This window comes from Triturus cristatus, chromosome 7, assembly GCF_964204655.1.
Source record: "Triturus cristatus chromosome 7, aTriCri1.1, whole genome shotgun sequence".
NCBI lineage: Eukaryota > Metazoa > Chordata > Amphibia > Caudata > Salamandridae > Triturus > Triturus cristatus.
In genome coordinates, this window is record NC_140590.1 from 653,740,805 (window position 1) to 653,762,003 (window position 21,199).

Consider the following 21,199-nt stretch of genomic DNA (forward strand, 5'->3'; position numbering starts at 1 on the left):
CCCGGAGATGGGGATTCCGGCCAGTGGCGGAGATTTAGCCATGGCCAAAATCTCCACCTCTGGGCTGGAAGCTCCGCCTCCGGCCTGGAAGCCCCGCCTCCGGGCCGGAATTTCCGGACCGAGTGCGGACGTAAAGTTAGTAGTCGTAAATCCATTCTGTGAATACCAAAAGTAGTAAGTGCAGTCTGTGAATACCAAAAGCAGTAAGTGCATTCTGTGCATACCAAAATGGTAGTAAGTTTAGGATTTTGTCTTAAGTTAGTTCTGTGAATCGGGCCCATGGTGTCTCCCTCCAGCAGGTATTGTCTTTCAAACTGTATTGAAGGGGGATACTTGACTACCCTACAGCCAAAGTAAACCCCTCCTGCTGGATCTCTGACAGAGCAGTAGCTCCCTCAAGTGACCTCACCTATCGAACCATGCCCAGGGTGACTCTACTCCTCCACTTACTTGTTCATGTAACTGCAGCTATCAAGAAAGACGTATGTCATGGAGGACAGCAGACTTGAGCAGCCGCAGCCCATGCAGGTAAGTGCGGTGGGGCTGAGTGGGGGGGCGGGATTTCGACAGACTACGACGAGGCAAAATTTAATTATTTATTTAATTTTGCCTCATCGTCATCTGTCGAAATCTCCCCCCTCCCCCCCCACCTAGTCCCAACACTCTTACCTGCATGGGCCGTGGCTGAACTTGAGCCATATACAGAGGTTATTGATTAAAATAAGCTTTTTATCGCATTATCTATAGCAGCTTGGGGCTCCTTCCCTTCAATCCTTTTAGCTTCACTTTGCCCTTCAAGTGCTTGATATCACGTCTTCATGGTCCAGACTAGTGTCTCCTAGAATCCAACAAACAGGCCTCTCTTTGGACCCCTTCTCTTCTATCCCATCCTTTCTCCTCAGTAAGGTTACCCTCAGTTATTGTTTATATGCCCACTGATTTGCACAATGTAGAAGCCATACACTGCACCTCCTGCCTCTCTGAGCAGTACCTACTCTAGTGACTGTCCTAATACAATACTAAGGCATCTCTCTGGTTACCGACGGGCCCCCTTTGTCACCTGATGATCGTGACGTCTGTGGCACAGGTGGAACAGAGCGAAACAGGCCTAATGGCATGGTTTCTTCAACTCACTCAGGTAATTGCCCTTCTCCTCTGCCCTCCCTTTGCCTTCCACCCCAGACCCCCATACAATTCTTGAGTTGCCATTCACTGCCTCTACACTAGGGGATGCTATGCTGCCTGTTTGGGGGGCTCCTGCTTGAGGGCGCTCCTGCGGTCTAGCTTGCTCATAACCTGGGTAATGTCCACTGTGTTGGCAGCCTCCTTGGCCCTGGCCTCTTCTTCCAGCTGTCTCAGGATCACTGGGCTGGGACTGGAGCGGCGGTGGCGGCGCATGAAGGGGAAATTACTGCAAGAGAAAAAGAACCAAGAATTAACTGAAACAAGCAGGATATGTTTGATATTAAGAAAAGCCATCTCCCACACTGCCCTCAATTGGGTCTGAGTCCCTATACACATAAAGGTGTTCAATAGGCAAAAGCAAATGGCTGGAGATGTCCACCAGCAGTTCAAAGTATATTCATGGAGTAGCAAACAGTTTTCCTAATTTTAGTCACAAGCTTGAAATCCTATGCTCGCTTCTGGGGGTCTGGATAGCTTTTTCCCCTCTTGGTCACCACTCAGAAGTGGCCCTTTTCCCTCGGGGTCACCTCTCACCACGGTCTGCCTTTGTTCAGCAGCAGAATTGCAAAGAGCGGGTGCTATCCTTTCGCTCTCAGTTGGTAGACACGCCACAGGGAAAAAAAGTCATCAAAACTCGTCCACGTTGGCATTATTATCTTGTTATATACAAAGAGGGGCTGGATCTGTTTCAGGATGCAGTGGGGTGGTCTGACCCAAGGAATCTATGCAGTTTACTGAAGATCTCACATTGACCGTAGATAGAGAGACCACTGGGTCTAAAAGTGGCCTGGTATTGAATGAATAATATATTTCATATCCCTAATATTTACAATTAATTTTAATATAAAGCATGCGTTTTACCATTCCGTCTGTGCCATATGCATTGGATGAAAACCGATATATGTGTAACCAACTTTGAAATATCAGGTTAATTCAACAATAGGCCACGGCTAGAGCGTGTTTCCTGCTGTACCAAGTACTTCTCTATATCTATAGTAAGTGAGTTGTCTTCCTTAGGCGGTAAAACTATCTCAGCATTTATACATCCTCGCTTTTATATGGCATACTGTGCATGTAAATACCATACCTTAATATTCCCTATTCTCTACAGTACCGCATATGCACTTTCAATCCCAACTGAGAACTGAAATTTAAATGCTAAATATTTCCACCAACTTCTATTTTTGACACTCTTTATTAGTTTTCAAACAACATATAACCCCCAGATACAGACCCACCCCGCATGCCCTTACAGAAAGAGATCCCTTAACAGATTCTATGGATTTAGATCCTGGTCACCATTGTCCTATTTCACCATATGCATCAGGCGAGTCCGTTCTGCATCAGTTACTTCAAATCCCTCCTTAATTATCGTTTTATCCCATTGCTGTATTGTTGGAGCCCAGCCCCTGATCCATCCGAGTGCAATACATGTATTTGCTACCACAAGCCCGACTTCCACTACTTTCCGGGACCAGCCCGAGCAAACTCATGTGTATTGTTGGATGCGGCCTTATATTCGGCATAGTTTGTCGGCTGCTTCAAACCAGAAAATCTATATCCCTGGGCATTCCCACCACATATGTCTGCATTCACCCACTGCCACATTACACTTAGGGCATACACCTGTCTTACTCGGATTAATCCTATGTAACAGCTGTGGGCATTTTTACCCTATAAATGCATTTTAAATTCATCAGCCTTAACCTGTCTTGCGGCTGACCTTCTTGCAACTTTAAAAGCTAAGAGCTTTCTCCCTCCAACTCCTCTCCCATATCTCTGCCCCATTGCATCCTGATCTTGTCCAATTATTGTCTTTTTGTGGCAGAAGCATCACTTAAATCCTTAATATCGGCTCCCCCCAACCCCCACTTGCATTCCCATCAATGCTTGGTTTAGAATATGAATTTCAGGCTTCTTGTTGAATTCAGGCCATATGTTTTTTAAAGGCTGCTACCACTCCAGCATATTACAGAAATGTTTGTTCTCAACCCCTCATTTTTCACAAAAGGCCGCAAACCTCAATCCACCCTCCTCCTATCAATCTCCTGCGAATTAAGGTTTCCCTCCATAGTCATTATCTTTTATAAATCTTAGGAGACGCAAACACGCCGCCATGTGCTACAGTATCAGCTGCAGCATGCACATCTGTTTCTCTAGTCTGACCGCATCAGTCCATACTGTCATAATGGTCTATACATGCATTGGTAAGTGTGTGAGCATCTCCGAGACATCAGGGGAACTGATATTAGTACTGTAGGATGTATAATCAGTTGTAGTATACTACATTCCGGATCTTGATTTAGTTACTCCATCCAGGGAAGAACATATTGTAATTGTGTCGCCTGATGGTACGTCAGTAAATTGGGGAGCATCACACCACCTCTTTCCCATGGAAGCTTTAGAACGTCCAGACCAACTTTTTCCCTGACACTTTCCCAGTATAATAACTCATCTAACTTGAGTAAACAGGATTCCATTATGCACATGGGTATATGTTGCAGTATCTAGAACCTTCTTTATACACCTGATACATTTTGGCCAGTAGGTCATAATTTATGGGTGTTTTCCTTGTCTTCATATGCTGGATCGCCCACCTGAGACCTACCACATCTACTGCCATATTAACATTCTCTCTCATCTTCTCCACCACTGTGGGTAACTGGACCTCTTCCAGTAGGGCATGCATGGCTTCATTGTTCTCCACTTGCTGTCTATCATACAATGCCACATAAAATTCCTTAAATCATTGAAGGGTGGAATCCTGATTCGTAAGAGTGTACCCCTGCTTGTTCTTGATTGCTACCACTCCTTCCTCTAACCATCAGCTATGCCAGTAGGCAACCGGCTTTATCCCCTTGTTCGTTGTGTAGCTCATTGTATATTCTGTTGTTATGTTTGCCTAATAGTTCCCGCTGTTGCTCTAGATTTTCCATTATTACGCTCTGGGAATCCCAATTCCCTGGTTCCATTACCGTTGGCTTATTTAAGGCAGCGACCTGTTCCTCTAATTTAGTTATCATATCTAAGCGTGACTTCCTTGCGCCATAGGTTGCTTCCATTGCTTCCCCCGTACATGAGCACAATACTTATCACTCTTCTTTGAATGATACGTATAATATGAAACAAAGAGTATCAACGTTATAATCAAACTCCTCTGCCATAACTCTGTAGTGCCCTGTGTGTCCTCATTCCCTGTAGGCTGAGAGTGACTAATGATAGAACAGAATGTTGATTTGTGTGCCTGGAGGGGAAGTCTCTAGATAGTTATATTTGATGAGGGGACACACTGATTACAGCTATGTACTTGATGCTGTACCTAAGGGTCTAACATGTAAATAGAGAAGATACTCTCCTGACTCATTCTTGAAGAACCTTCCTTAGGACAGAACAAACTCAAGGTAGCTGACAGCTCAAGTGGGTCTATCCTAGATTGACAAATAGATTGCACATAGAGGCATGAGGCAAGGACTGCGGGACTGATTTATAGTTTTGCCGATGGAGTTAGCACCCTTTCCGTAGCAGAGTACTTTACTTCTGCCTTGGCAAAGGTACTCCGCCAGCCAAATGTAGAGATGCCCGCTAGCCCAATGGAAATCTTTTGCATTTACAGAAACTGCTACCACGGTGTTTCTTGTAAATGCATTGAAAGTTATTCATGCGGCTCGATCAACATGACAGCGGGATTTTGTTTAAAAAAAGAAAAAACACAATAACTCCTTGCCATGAGAGGTTTCTTCCCAGGGCATGGGGGTCTTTGAAAAGCTTTTAATGTTATGAACCATCTTACTCTGTCAAGCCATCGAAGGGGTATGTAGGCAGGTGAGATGGAGTAGTCTCCTCCGTCTACACACTGAAGGTCCACCATCTCCAAATCAGTTGGGCAGACCTTCAGCTTGGCGGAGAGGGTACTCCATCGTCTTTACAACAGAGTGCGCTCCCCACCAAAGTCCAAATCGTGCCTGAGTCCCTTTATAAGGCCAAGAAACACCAAGATACTATGCAATAGCCTAATAATGTACTCATAGTATGTTCTTCCTTAGTTTCAATGTGCATCCAACCCTACCTGTACCAGACCGCAGAAGCAAAAGGCTTGATGTGATAAAAGTGGGTAGCTAAAGCCACATACATGCCAAAAGTGGAACAGTTTCTGTTAGAACATCACTACCCGTTTGTCATTAGTTAAGTGAGTAGTGACATTATTTTCTTATAAAAGGTGTGTTATCTTGTGAGAACGTGCTTACAATAAGAATAGAACGCTGGGCCATATTATTGAACTATGACACTCTGCACAGATTACAAGCAAACATCCACATGTATAGTATTGCTGAAGTAAAAACCCACTCTTGGAAAACAGGCTGATTCGAACTGACGCTCCTGGTTGGAAGATGGCCACGTTTGCATCCTTGAGAAGGTACCTCTCAGTTGATGCCATGCCTGACCTCTACTTCCCATGTGGATATGACTGCCTTGTTGGACATTGCCAGCCTTGGTTTTATAACCCAAGCGCTGAGATGAGAAGGGGTTGGGGTTGTAAAATATGTATACTGTTGGTGAGGTGGATAGTCCAGTGCGGTGACACTTGTAAAATCAGACAGCAAATCTAATCTTTATTCTACTACATTTTACATTATATTGTGTCAACTGCTTCAATTGGCACCTCGTGTATGAAATGCTCGGCTTGGCATATCAAGCTGTTTTCCTGAAAATGTGTCTGCTGTAGAAAAAATATTGGGATTATACTGTCTCCCTATATATGTCATAATTTCATGTGCTGTCTGAGTAGGCGATGATGTGGTTAGTTGTGCAGCTTTGGAATGCAGGATGCATGAATGTTCTGTGTGCTTGGTAAACTCTGACAGAAGTTTCACACCAAGGTTTAAGGGTGCCAGCACGTGGTGTTGCACGCATGCACTATTTTTGTTAAAACAAAAAGACAGAAATTGTTCTATTCATTACCAGAATTTTGTGCATATTCTGCAGCGGTTTGTCTTTTAATAAAAGCCAGTGCTAACTTGGATAGCTTCCAGGTAAGTTTGGGAGAAGGTCATTGGACACCACTCTATCTTTCCTGCTCTATCATGTAAGTTGATGAATCTTTGTTGCCTGAGGGCTCAGAGAAATCTACCAGATTTGACCAGGACTGGTCTGGTACCCAAAAGCCCACTGACCACCAAGCTGTTGGAGGCCATGAAATCCACGACCCTAATGTAGGGTCATCTGCCCTATTTAGAGGTCCCCACCAGCCTCAAAGGGATCTCTGGGCTGTGAAGAGAGCTGCTGCCGCAGTAGCTAACTTCATAGCGATGGAAGTTTCCCGAGCAGGCACTACATTGAAAGTACCTGTTCTACAAACTTTTTTGCATCGAGAAAATAAACTCCCAAAGCAAGAGTTTGCTTTCTTCACAATAAATAAATAAATGTCTCCAACATACTGGGAGTTTATACCACGTGTCTAGGGGGCATTCTCCATTCTTCCTGTCTGTGTCTGCAATGCGTTGGAAAGCGGGCACAGGCAGTGGAGCCAGCAGAGGCTCTGCCATCGGAGGCACAACGCTTCCCCTGACTCTAAGCAGAGAAAACGCAACAGCGAGTTTAGCAGGGCGGGAAACTGCGGTTTACAGTGGCTCCTTTTTGTCAGCAATGTTAAGGGTAAAAAGAGGAGCGCCCAAAGAAGATGGTGGCTGGTCTGTAGCTCTCCCGTGTCGGCGGAAGTGGAGGCGGCCCGTACGCGATGCCTTCTGTGCTTTTGGACGCGGAACCGGAGGAGCAGATATCGGAAGATATGCGGCGTTGAGGAAGTCCCTTTACATGCTGATTGGAGGCTTGTAGGAACTCTTATTCTCTTTTTTCTTGTGGGCTGTAGTGCGGTTCCATTACGGCCGCCATTTTGTGTGCGCTCGCTAACGGAGCGCTCCTGATCTGCCGGTTATGATGCTTATCGCCTGTCACTCCTGCATTTTCTAAAACGCTGCAAAGGCGGATTGTCAGGGTATCACTTGACTTATACTTTCATATTTTGTTTTGTTTCTGCATTTTGGTGCTTGAATAATCGTCATTCTGTGAAGCCTTGTCTAGAAGTTTACCTCAGTGCTGGTCATAATGTAATACACGCTTCGTTCACTCATGCTACAAAGCTGCCCTGCATTACTGGAACTTTCAATATTTACAGTGTCTATATTCTAATTGCTACTTTCTACGGTGAATACTTACCTGATATGTATGGCGCTTTTGAACCAAATGAAGATGGTGCTGTTGTTCATAATTGCCTACTTCTTTTCATGACATAAAGCTGGCCTCGCAAAACTCGTGCTACCCTATTCTGGATACTCCAATGTAGCCTACACCTTATGGTCTCTTACTGTTTTTCTGACACCAACTAAGGCATGCTCACAAAGTCGAGATAATTATTTCTGGTTACACCTTTTGTATACATATTTTGTTACATCCTACTGAGGAATTAAATACTGAGTTATTGCAACTCGACACTTCATTTTCACTGCTCTTCCAGCTACGGCTTTGTTTTCACTTATGGGAAGACTGACTAAAGGCTTTTCTCAACCCAAATCTTCAACGCGTAGATTTCTAATTCATACTAGTTCCCGCTACAGTTGTCTCTCCATGGAGGACTCATCGAGCACTTCGCCTAAGGGTGGGTCGACATCTAATTCATGGCTATCCTCTGGAACCACCAAAGCGCTGAGCGAGCGGTTAAAGAAAGATCCTCCTTCTCCCCCTAAACAATCTGCTTCAGTCACAATGGACTTGTTGCTCGAAGAAATCTGGGCCTTACGTCCTTTTGTTGAAGAAACTAATTCCAAGCTGCAGACCCTCACCGATAGATGGTCAAATGTGGAGGATGGTGTCACAGCATTAGAACAAAATGTTGACTCCTTAAATTCTTCTACTTCCAAAGTGGACTCCTTATGTTCTCAAGTCTCGGTGCTCCATAAGCAAATTGAAAATTTGGAAAATAGGAATAGGAGAAATAATCTTCGCGTTTATGGTTTGCCTGAAGGAACGGAAGGATCGGACCCAATTGCCTTCTTTAAATCCTTCATCCCAAAGGTTCTCAAATTACCGGACGATACTTCTCTCAATATTCAAAGAGCTCATCGGTTGGGTCCGTTGTCAACTCTTTCGTCTCCTCTACAGCAAAGAAACCGAGGGGAGTGATCCTATATTTGTTGGAGTACACTGACTTGCTCAAACTTTTATTTGCGGCTAGGGCAATGAATCGCATTACCTGGTCAGGGAACTCCTTATTCTTTTCTCAAGACTATGCCAAATCAACTTCAGATCGTCGCAAAGAATTCCTTTCACTGAGACCACAGCTCCGTTCCATGGGCGCACGATATGGCCTTTTTCCCCCTTGCCTATTTAAAGTGACTGTCAACAACAAAACCACTTCCTATGATGATCTAGTAAAATTTAAAAACTTTCTATACTCGTACCACGCTGATTGTATTGACACTTCCTCATCGCGTACTAAATTGACATTTTGAATTTTGAAATGCCCTTGTTCTTATTGCGTGCTTTAGATTTATTGTCATTTGGTACTTACGCAATTTTCCATTAATATTGTCTAATTTATATAACTAACCTCCTTTTTCTCCTTACAGGTTATGTCTCCGCGTCACTCTTGTCCTCATGTTCCATTGTACGTCGGTTCTGCCCTCCCTCCCGCCTTTCGCTTGGGTCCTGAACATGTCATTGTTCTGTGTGGCCTCACACCCTTCCACCTCTCGTATGTCTTGGATTACATGTGTCTTTAGCTGTCTTAAGTTTTAATGTCTTCTGTATTGCATTTTTTCTCTTCTGCCTTATCTTTGCTTTGAGAGTTCTCTTTCGTTGTCCTTCTACCTTAACAATGCTCTTCTTTTTATGCTTCTCTTCTTCATTTCAAATGATGCTTACTCATTTTTATTTCTTTTCTTCTTTTCTTCACTTTTCCTCTTATTTGACTCACTTCCTATGTAATCGGTTTAAAGTTTGGTGCAGTTTGACTTGTTTAGAGATTTGCTGCAGTTGTTGTTTATCACTTACCTACAGTTTTGTTTTATGTCATTGAAACTTATTTCGTGGAATGTTAGAGGTTTACATTCCACTATTAAAAGACAGAGAGTTTTAACTCATTTGGCCAAATTGGCAGCATATATAGCATGTTTACAAGAATCTCACTTGACCGCTGAGGAATCTGTTAAATTAAAGAGAGCTTGGGTGGGGTGGTATTTTTTTCCCTGGGTGATGGCAAACGCAATGGAGTTATTACCCTATGCCGCACATCCCTTCCTATCAAAGTGTTATCGCAATGTGCAGACAAGGATGGTAGATGGCTACTGTAGGAGAGTAGGATCTGCACTTATGTTGCCCCCACTTTTTTTCTGATGTTGTATACACTGGTTTCTGGCTATAGTCAGGCTGGGTCACTGCTAATCAGGGCCCCAGTCTCTCTGTTCTCTCTAAACAACTTTGAGTGCATACTAGATGCACTAGTGATTGGATACTGTGGTACCTTATGAGCCTCTAGTATATGGTACCCTAGGTACCAAGGGCATAGGTACTTCACAGTCCTACCAGGGGCTGAAGCATGTATTATGCCACCCCTGGGAAGCAGACTAAATCTGACACCACAGGCCTGCTACTGCAGCCTGGGTGGGGTAGGGTTAGCACTCCTCACTGAGGTATAGGTTTCTATATCTCACCATACACACACATATAAACTTATCAGTCACCCCTAAGGCAGGCCCTATCAATCCTGAGGGCAGTGTGCTTGGTTTACAATGTGAGGGGGTGCCTCTGCACGAGCAGGACCCCTCTGCAGCTGGCAGGGTCTATTCCTTGTGGCTGTTTGTTGATGCGGTTAAACCATATACTCTTAAGTGCATTATAACCTCCTGGTTAATGCCAACTTTGTAATGACTGCATCAAAACATGTTGTGTTTGGTGTCAAACATCTTGGAATCATACCCCCACACCAGTAACTGGTGTGGGAGTATGATCCCACCCTTCTAGAGGGGATGACATTTACCTACTGTGGTAGCACAGTAGAAATCTGAAAGAGCCCTGGCATCACAAAATGGATGCCACCAGCACAGACACTGGGCTGCCCTCCTGCTGCTGACTGAAACTTGCAGTGGAGGAGGCCCAACAATAGGCATCCTGTCACAAGGAGGTGTCACCACCTTCCAGACAGGATTTAGTGTATTGGGGCTGGGTGGGTGCACTCCTAGAGTGCTTTGAAGTCCTGCACTGGGGGAGCAGTAGGCTCCTCTGTGCATATGCCAGCTCAAAGCGTTTCAGGGGCTACCTGTCCCTGCTCTGGCACGAAACTGGACGAAGGGAAGTGGGTGTAACCACCCCCTACCCTGACCCTCCCAGAGTAGTGGTCATAGAGCTAGTCCCTCCCCTATCTTCAGTATAAGATAGCCAACCTTGCCATTGCAAAGTAGATAACCCTGGACGACACTCTACAAAGAAGAATCCTGGCCCTTCGACGTTCCACTACCTTTGGAAGACAGAAGAATGTACCTTGGAGTCAAGGAGTTACTCCCCTGCTTGGCAGGCACCAAAAATGTGAACCAACGGTCGCAAACTTTCCCGCTGCCGCCAGAGTCCGAAGTCCCTGCAGCCCCAGAAGTAGATTTCCTGACTTCTCGACAGCCATTGTGAGTCTCCAGCAGAGCTGAGGCGAGTGGACCCCACGAGTGACGAGGAACAGCAATACCCGGGTACCGTGCACTATTGTCAAGTGCAACCCCTTCACGACGTTCTACGAACTTGTGCATTGGACCATTTGTGGCTCAAGCCTCCAGCAGGTTTTGCAGTGAAATTTAGAGGCCTACCCCGTCCCAAGTGACCGTGGGCTCCTGTGAAGCAATTCCTCAAGAGGCGTCTTTGCGATCCCTTGTCCGTTGGCTTGTGGGTCCCCCGAAGACTTTCTTATCAACTCAAAGGGCTCCCCTGGTTGCTCCAGGCCTGCCCTCACTTACCTTCGCTAGGTGAGTCCCTCAAACCTTGCTGGTCTGTATCATCGACTTTCTTCACTCTACACAAGACCTTCTGTTGCTAAGGCTTGTTGGCTCCAATCCAGTTGCCGACACCGCCATCAGCTGCAGACATCGTAGGACACTCAGAATCCAGCTGCTGGTCATCGTCGATCTCTCCTGGACCTCGTGAGTGAAGAGTCAAAACACCCTTGATCACCTGAAATCACCTGACATCCGTGGGCATCCATCTTCCTGGCCCCAGGTCACTGGCAAGTGACTGTGAACACTGTCCCTTCAATTTTCAGGTCATCTGCATCTTGCATCCAGCCTTGGATTCCACCGGACACTTCTTCAGTCGCCGCAAGCAGCAAGTCTTCTTTGGTCTCCATAGAAAACAGCGACGCGACCCGACACCAAAAGACACCTATGCACCCGGCTTCCCTGGGTGAGGTAACTCGTGCACTCCGGTGCCCTAGTGTGTGTTGGCCCTCGAATTACTTACCTTGTAAGTGGCTTGCTTGTAGACTTCCTCAAAGTACCCTAAAACTTAAAAAATCAAACCGCGACTTACTCCATTGTAATCAATAGGGAACCTGCGGCTGTGTTCACACACTGCATGCGTCTCCCGTGGGTCTGTTACTTACCTGCTTTCACTGCAGTAGTGATGCCCCAGCGATTCTACAGGCCCTAGGCCTTGTCATTCTGCAAGTCGACTTTCCTAAACCTCTTTTTTAGTATTTGGTCTGGTACGCCCCTAGGGCCCCAGCCATATTTGTGCTTAACTTATTGTGAAACGTTGATATTTGAATATGTTCCTGGCTTCTAATCTCATAAAGAGATTAGTAGAGTGTGTCTAGAAATAAATACATATGTATTTGATATATATACCTGTGTGGTGTCCTTTCGTTTGGTAATTCAAGAGATTATAGGGTAAAACAAGCTGCTTTACATTCCTCTGAGACTTAGCCTGAAGGCTGCTCTCCACACCTACCACTAGGATAGCTTTCTTTAAAAAGTTTTCTTAAACCTATCTACCATAAGAGTCGAATTGGACTGGTGCAAGGTGGCCACTATAACTAGTGACCAGCATATGCCAGGCCAACTTCTCACATTGGTGGGCAGCGTGTGGGATTCCAGCTTGCCATTGTTTTACCAGAAAATCTCTATTTGAATTACTAACTGAAAACCACTTAAGGTACTCAAGGTACATATAAAGTCAAGCTTAGTATCAATAAGTTCTACTGAACTTAGAGTTGTTTGTGAAGGGATAGCACACCCTTGCTACAGCTCAAGCTAGGATCAGTAGGCCACAAACTAGTGTAGGTAGTGCAACACTGCATAACACTAGAATGTCCTCAAGGGATGGAGCCAGTGGGTCCACCCAACCCCAGTATAAGGACATGACCTTCTTTGACTTGAAGGCCATGTGTGTTGCAAGACACCTGGGATTAGGACAGAGTCCCTCCACACAACACCTGATAAATCTGCTAGTAGCAGATGATCTTAGACTGGCTCTAGAAGCTGGTGGATCTAGATCAGGGGGTGGGTCAGCCATAGTCTCTGGGTCTGATGATGAAAATCAAGATGACCTGGAGTCTGTGATTGAAGGCCCAGGCCCTGAAAGGTCTGAACAGGACAGAGGAATTCTCCCTAAGAGAGTTGACAGAGTGGGAGAGAGGCCTAGGTCCCCTTCAAGGGAATCTAACCACTCATATCACTCTGACAAGGATTCTGTCCATCAGAGGAACTCCTACTTCCATAGAGAGACCTCCTCTGAAAGAAGGTACAAGATGCTCCAGTAGGAGGCAGCTAGGCTTGCCCTCAGAACCAAGCAATTGGCCTTAGATAGAGAAGCCTTTGAGTTCCAGAGAGCTTCTAGAAAAGAGGGGTTAGATACCCCTGGTGGCAGCAACAGTGTCCCTAGAGGCAGAGATTACATTCCAGACCATAGGAACCTGTCCAAGGTTGTTCCTCCCTACCAGAGTGGGGATGATATCCACAAATAGATAACTGCTATGGAGAGGGCCTGTAAAGTTCAACAGGTCCCCCAGAAACGGTGGGCAGCAATCTTGTGGCTCTCCTTTTCTGATAAAGGTAGAGACAAGCTTCTCACTGTTAGAGAAGATGATGCTAATGATTATGAAGCCCTGAAGAGTGCATTAATAGATGGGTTTGGCTTAACCACTGAACAGTACAGGTTGAAGTTCAGAGAAACCCAGAAAGCACAGACTCAGGATTGGACTGACGTTGTTGATTGTGCAACCAAGGCTCTAGAAGGTTGGCTGGTTGGTAGTAGAGTTACTGATTTTAAAGGATTGTATAATCTTATAATGAGAGACCAGATCCTTAATAATTGCTAAAACCAGTTGTTGCATCAGTACCTGGTGGACTCTGATCTCACCTCTCCCCAAGAATTGGGAAAGAAGGCAGACAAATGGGTCAGAACCAGGGTGAGGCAGAAAACCCAGAACCAAGGGGGTGACGCTAAGAAGCCGGATCCTAAAGGCTCAGATAAAGGTGGGGATAAGGCAAAAGACCAGAAGTCTTCACAAGGGCCCCAAAATCTGCATCTGGTGGGGATTCACAGTCTACAAAGGGAAAAGTCCAAAAGAAGCCCTGGTGAAAATTCTGTAAACAGAAAGGGCCCTGGACTTCTGATTGTACCAAGTCCAAAGACCAAACCACCACCACTCCAGCCTCTAAGGCACCTGTTCCCCCTAGTGCAGTTATTGGTGGAGGTGGTAACCAGAATAAGGGTGTAGTAGGGTTGACCCTGGGTTCTGATGTGGACTCTGGCCTAGTCAGAGTACCAACACAGGCATTGCTAGTTTGTGAGGGAGACCTTGATATGTCCTTCCTAGTGAGCCCCAGTAATCTGGGCAAGTACACACAGCAGCCTATAATAAATGGCAAACAGGCTTTGGCATTCAGAGACACAGGGGCTAGTGTCACCATGGTGGCAGAGGATCTAGTGGACCCTGCTCAGATCATCCTGGGTGAAATGTACCAGGTTACCAATGCAAGCAATGTCAGGACCAACCATAGTCTGGCAGTTGTTAATTTCTCCTGGGGAGGGGTAACTGGCCTCAAAAAGGTAGTAGTCAATGCAGACCTCCCTGTCGAATGTTTGTTGGGCAATGATCTGGAGACTTCAGCCTGGTCTGAAGTGGAGTTATGGACTCATGCTGAGATGTTGGGCATACCTGCAGAGGTATTTGCTGTGACCGGGTCACAGGCCAAAATGCATAAAACTGAACCAGCTCTGGATCCTGAAACTATGGACCAGATGCTACCCAAGAGGAGGAGCAGTAGGGTTAAGGCAGTGCCTTCCCCTCTGTCTCAGATCTCAGATTCCCCTCCTGAGGGAGGAGAAGCAGAGCCTGAAGAAGGAACTGCCCCAGAGGAACTTGAGCCTGGTCAGGCTGAGTTCTTTGGGGCAGGGGGACCTTCCAGGGAAGATCTGAGTAAGGAGCAACAGTGCTGCCCCTCTCTTGAACCCCTCAGACAGCAAGCTGCTGCTGAGGCTGCTGGGAGTGCTAGTGGGTCCCATAAAGTTTATTGGGATGAGGGGCTCCTATATTCTGAGGCTAGAGATCCTACCCCTGGAGCCACCAGGAGGCTGGTAATACCTCAGAAGTTTAGGGGGCTCCTCTTGACCCTAGCACATGGCATCCCATTAGCAGGACACTTGGGCCAAAACAAAACCTGGGACAGGCGTGTCCCTAATCTTCATTGGCCTCACATGTCAGAGGACACCAATGAGTTTTGTCGCTCCTGTGTCACTTGCCAAGCCAGTGGCACAACAAAGGCCCCCTGATACCACTACCTATGGTGGGGGTTCCCTTTGAAAGGGTAGGGATTGACATTGTTGGTCCTCTTGACCCTCCAACAGCATCTGGGCACAGGTTTATCCTGGTGGTAGTGGATCATGCCACCAGGTACCCAGAAGCAATTCCCCTCAGGACCACTACAGCACCTGTAGTGGCAAGAGCCCTCATTGGAGTCTTCTCCAGAGTGGGTTTCCCTAAGGAGGTTATATCTGACAGCGATGCAAACTTTATGTCAGGGTATCTAAAAGCAATTTGGAAGGAGTGTGGTGTCAACTACAAATTCACTACTCCCTATCACCCACAATGCAATGGGTTAGTTGAAAGGTTCAACAAAACCCTAAAGGGAATAATTAAAGGCCTCCCAGAAAAGCTTAGGCGAAAATGGGACCTTTTACTTCCCTGCCTTCTGTTTGCTTACAGGGAGGTCCCACAGAAGGGGGTTGGCTACAGCCCTTTTGAACTTCTGTTTGGGCACCCTGTCAGAGGCCCATTATGTTTGGTGAAGGAGGCTGGCTGGGAGTTACCTCTCAAACCTCCCAAACAGGATGTGAGGGACTATGTACTTGGTCTCCGCTCCCGGATGGCAGAGTACATGAAGAGGGCAACTAAAACCCTTGAGGCTAGCCAAGAATTACAAAAAGCTTGGCATGACCAAAAGACTGTCCTGACTGTTTATGAGCCAGGCCAGAAAGTGTGGGTGTTGGAGCCTGTGGCCCCAGCAGCTCTCCAGGACAAATGGAGTGCCCCCCATACAATTGTTGAGAAAAAGGGAGAAGTCACCTACTTGGTGGATCTTGGAACTCCCAGGAGTCCCCTTAGGATGCTCCATGTCAACAGATTAAAGCCATATGTGGACAGGGCTGACATGGGCTTGCTCATGGCAACTAATGAGGACCAGGAGGAGGAGAGTGACCCTCTCCCTGACCTGCTCTCACAGAACCCTGATGATGGGTCAGTTGATGGTGTTGATTTGGCAAGCAGCCTCACTGATCATCAGCAAACTGAGTGCAGACAAGTTCTGCAACAGTTTAGACATGTTTAGCCTGACCCCAAGTCAGACTTCCTGGTGCACCCATGAGGTGGACACTGGAGACAGTCTGCCTGTCAAGAATAAAATCTACAGGCAACCTGACCATGTCAGGGACTGTATCAGGACTGAAGTCCAGAAATTGTTGGAACTAGGTGTTATTGAGCCTTCCGATAGCTCTTGGGTTAGTCCAGTAGTCCTTGTACCTAAACCTCATACCTAGGGTGGTAAGAAAGAAATTAGGTTTTGTGTTGACTACAGAGGCCTCAATGCAGTCACCAGGACTGATGCCTATCCAACTCCCAGGGCAGATGAACTAATAGATACTTTGGTCTCAGCCAAGTACCTCTGTACATTTGACCTAACAGCTGGCTACTGGCAAATCAAGTTAGCTGATGATGCCAAGGCCAAAACAGAATTTTCAACCCCTAGTGGGCACAATCACTTTGTGGTAATGCCCTTTGGTTTGAAAAATGCACCTGCCACTTTTCAGCGGTTGGTGAATAAAGTTCTGACTGGTATGGAAACCTATTGCTCAGCTTATCTTGATGATATTGCTGTCTTTAGTTCCACCTGGCAGGATCACCTGGTACACCTCAGAAATGTTTTGGAGGCCCTGCAAAAAGCAGGCCTCACTATAAAGGCCACTAAGTGCCAGATAGGGCAGAGTCAGGTTGTGTACCTGGGCCACCTTGTAGGTGGAGGCCAGGTTCAACCATTGCAGAGCAAAAACCAGACCATAATGGAATGGGTAGCTCCAACAACCCAGACACAGGTTAGAGCCTTTTTAGGCCTGAATGGGTACTATAGATCTATATGGATCTATATGGACCCCCTTAAATGATCTTACCTCTAAGAAAATGCCAAAAAAGGTTCATTGGACAGCTAGCTGTCAAAAGGCATTTGATGACCTCAAACAGGCAATGTGCACTGCCCCCTTCTTGCAGAGTCCAGACTACAAAAAGAAGTTCATTGTTCAAACAAATGCTTCAGAGCTGGGTGTAGGAGCTGTACTGTCTCAACTAAATGATGAAGGTCAAGACCAGCCAGTATCTTCCATAAGCAGAAGGCTGACCCCTAGAGAGAAACGTTGGTCAGCTATAGAGAGGGAGGCCTTTGCTGTGGTGTGGGCCCTGAAGAAGCTGAGGCCATACTTGTTTGGCACGCACTTCATAGTTCAGACTGACCACAAGCCCCTCCTATGGCTCAAACATATGAAAGGTAAAAATCCTAAACTGCTCAGGTGGTCCATTTCCCTACAGGGGATGGACTATACAGTGGAACATAGACCTGGGTTCCAACGTGCCAATGCAGATGGACTCTCAAGGTATTTCCACTTAGAACATGAAGACTCAACTGGTCAAGGTTAGTTTAATGTACCTATGTATGGGGGAGGGGGGGTTGTGTAGGAGAGTAGTATCTTCACTTATGTTGCCCACACTTTATTTCTGATCTATACACTGGTTTCTGGCTATAGTCAGGCTGGGTCCCTGCTAATCAGGGCCCCAGTCTCTCTATTCTCTCTAAACAACTTTGAGTGCATACTAGATGCACTAGTGATTGGATACTGTGGTACCTTATGAGCCCCTAGTATATGGTACCCTAGGTACCAAGGGCATAGGTACTTCACAGGCCTACCAGGGGCTGAAGCATGTATTATGCCACCCCTGGGAAGCAGACTAAATCTGACACCACAGGCCTGCTACTGCAGCCTGGGTGGGGTAGTGTTAGCACTCCTCACTGAGGTATAGGTTTCTATATCTCACAATACACACACATATAAACCTATCAGTCACCCCTAAGGCAGGCCCTATCAATCCTGAGGGCAGGGTGCTTGGTTTACAATGTGAGGGGGTGCCTCTGCATGAGCAGGACCCCTCTGCAGCTGGCAGGGTCTATTCCTTGTGGCTGTTTGTGGATGCGGTTAAACCATATACTCTTAAGTGCATTATAACCTCCCAGTTAATGCTAACTTTGGAATGACTGCATCAAAACATGTTGTGTTTGGTGTCAAACATCTTGGAATCATACCCCCACACCAGTAACTGGTGTGGGAGTATGATCCCACCCTTCTATAGGGGATGACATTTACCTACTGTGGTAGCACGGTAGAAATCTGAAAGAGTCCTGGCATCACAAAATGGATGCCACCAGCACAGACACTGGGCTGCCCTCCTGCTGCTGACTGAAACTCGCAGTGGAGGAGGCCCAACAATAGGCATCCTGTCACAGGGAGGTGTCACCAGCTTCCAGACAGGATTTAGTGTATTGGGGATGGGTGGGTGCACTCCTAGAGTGCTTTGAAGTCCTGCACTGGGGGAGCAGTAGGCTCCTCTGTGCATATGCCAGCTCAAACCGGTTCAGGGGCTACCTGTCCCTGCTCTGGCGTGAAACTGGACAAAGGGAACTGGGTGTAACCACCCCCTACCCTGACCCTCCCAGGGGAGTGGCCATAGAGCTAGTCCCTCCCCTATCTTCAGTATAAGATAGCCAACCTTGCCATTGCAAAGTGGATAACCCTGGACAACGCTCTACAAAGAAGAATCCTGGCCCTTCGACGTTCCACTACCTTTGGAAGACAAAAGAATCTCCCCTGGAGTCAAGGAGTGACTCCCCTGCTTGGCAGGCACAAAAAACTTGAACCAATGGTCGCAAACTTTCCCGCTCCCGCTGGAGTCCGAAGTTCCTGCAGCCCCAAAAGTGGATTTCCTGACTTCTCGACGGGCATTGTGAGTCTCCAGCAGAGCTGAGGAGAGTGGACCCCATGAGTGATGAAGAACAGCAATACCCGGGTACCATGCACTATTGTCAAGTGCAACCCCTTCACGACGTTCTACAAACTTGTGCATTGGACCATTTGTGACCCATGCCTCCAGCAGATTTTACAGTGCAAATCAGAGGCCTTCCCCATCCCAAGTGACCGTGGGCTCCTGTGAAGCATTTCCTCAAGAGGCGTCTTTGCGATCCCTTGCCCATTGGCTTGTGGGTCCCCCGAAGACTTTCTTATCAACTCAAAGGGCTCCTCTGGTTGCTCCAGGCTTGCCCTCACTTACCTTTGCTGGGTGAGTCTCTCAGACCTTGCTGGTCTGCACCATCGACTTTCTTCACTCTACACAAGACTTGCTGTTGCCAAGGCTTGTTGGCTCCAATCCGGTTGCCGACACTGCCATCAGCTGCAGACATTGTGGGATACTTCTAATCCAGCTGCTGGTCATCGTCAATCTTTCCTGGACCTCGTGAGCGAAGAGTCAAAACACCCTTGAGCACCTGAAATCACCCGACATCCGTGGGCATCCCTCTTCCTGGCCCCGGGTCACTGGCAAGTGACTGTGAACACTGTCCCTTCAATTTTCATGTCATCTGCATCTTGAATCCAGCCTTGGATTCCACCGGACACTTCTTCAGTCGCCGCAAGCAGCAAGTCTTCTTTGGTCACCATAGAAAACAGCGACGCGACCCGACACCAAAAGATACCTGTGCACCCGGCTTCCCTGGGTGAGGTAACTCGTGCACTCCGGTGCCCTAGTGTGTGTTGGCCCTCGAATTACTTACCTTGTAAGTGGCTTGCTTGTAGACTTCCTCAAAGTACCCTAAAACTTAAAAAATCAAACCGCGACTTACTCCATTGTAATCAATAGGGAACCTGCGGCTGTGTTCACACACTGCATGCGTCTCCCGTGGGTCTGTTACTTATCTGCTTTCACTGCAGTAGTGAAGCCCCAGCGATTCTACAGGCCCTAGGCCTTGTCATTCTGCAAGTCGACTTTCCTAAACCTCTTTTTTAGAATATGGTCTGGTACGCCCCTAGGGCCCCAGCCATATTTGTGCTTAACTTATTGTGAAACGTTGATATTTGAATATGTTCCTGGCTTCTAATCTCATAAAGAGATTAGTAGAGTGTGTCTAGAAATAAATACATATATATTTGATATATATACCTGAGTGGTGTCCTTTCATTTGGCAATTCAAGAGATTATAAGGTACAACAAGCTGCTTTACATTCCTCTGAGACTTAGCCTAAAGGCTGCTCTCCACAGCTACCACTAGGATAGCTTTCTTTAAGAGGTTGTCTTAAACCTATCTACCATAAGAGTCGAATTGGACTGGTGCAAGGTGGCCACTATAACTAGTGACCAGCATATGCCAGGCCAACTTCTCACAGCTACTTGTTAAATTAATGGTGGGTAGTGCTCCAGTCTCTTTGTTGAACATTTATGCACACACAGCTGGAGATGCCTCCTTCTGGACCTCCCTGGCTCAACAGCTCACACAATGTTTCGATGATAATTTTATTCTTGCAGGAGATTGTAATGAAGTCCTTGACCCCTTTTTAGATCGAAATTCGTCAACCCCCTATGTTCCTCGTAAATCACATAAATTCTTCACACATACCATTAAGCAACACAAGCTTATAGATGCTTGGAGGCATTGTAATCCTACATTGAGAGAATACTCTTACTACTCTCCGACTCATCACACCCAATCACGACTAGAATATATATATTTTTTTATATCCCATAACATATCTCAATCATTGGTGGCGGCAGATATTGGATCTATTCTAATATCTGATCATGCTCCTGTTACTATTAAGCTGGATGTTTTGCAGAAACCTAATCTCTCTCGAAAATGGCGTTTTAACAATGCTCTACTTCTGGATGTGACATTCACATCATCTTTTGTTTCCTTTTTTAATTAATATTTCCTCCTCAATCAATCGGATACTTTGCCTTTTCATGTAATTTGGGATGCTTTCAAAGCGTCCGCTAGGGATTTTATTATTCGATATGTCTCTAGAAAGCAGAAAAAGTCACAAGAAATCACCAACGCCCTTTTGGCCAAAATAAAGAGATTGGAGCACTCTTACTACTCCTCTAAGTCAAAACTCAGTTTGTCTAAACTTATAAACGCTAAATTTCAATTTAACAAAGATACAACTAACAATGCCTGTAACTTCTTGCTGAAGTCCAGTGCAAAATTTTACGGTGGCCAGAATAAAGCTGGTAAGCTTTTAGCTAATTATTTGAAGGTTAAGCATAATAAACTTAATATAGAATCTGTTTTTGATAATAACCATACTTTGAAGTTCAAAGATGAGGATATCCTAAAAGAATTTCTTCAATTTTACAAAACATTGTATACATCCGAAACTCCTTCCTCTGACCATT

General features: G+C 46.1%; 1 protein-coding gene across 1 annotated transcript in view; it reads right to left on the bottom strand.

The window, feature by feature from the left end:
• RGS9 (regulator of G protein signaling 9) overlaps positions 1-21,199 on the bottom strand; it is a 714,724-nt gene that overhangs the window by 120,682 nt on the left and 572,843 nt on the right. Inside the window, exon 17 of the mRNA XM_085617281.1 lies at positions 1,297-1,411. Within this exon, the coding sequence (XP_085473407.1) occupies positions 1,297-1,411 (115 nt within the window). The remainder of the gene's footprint in view (positions 1-1,296; positions 1,412-21,199) is intronic.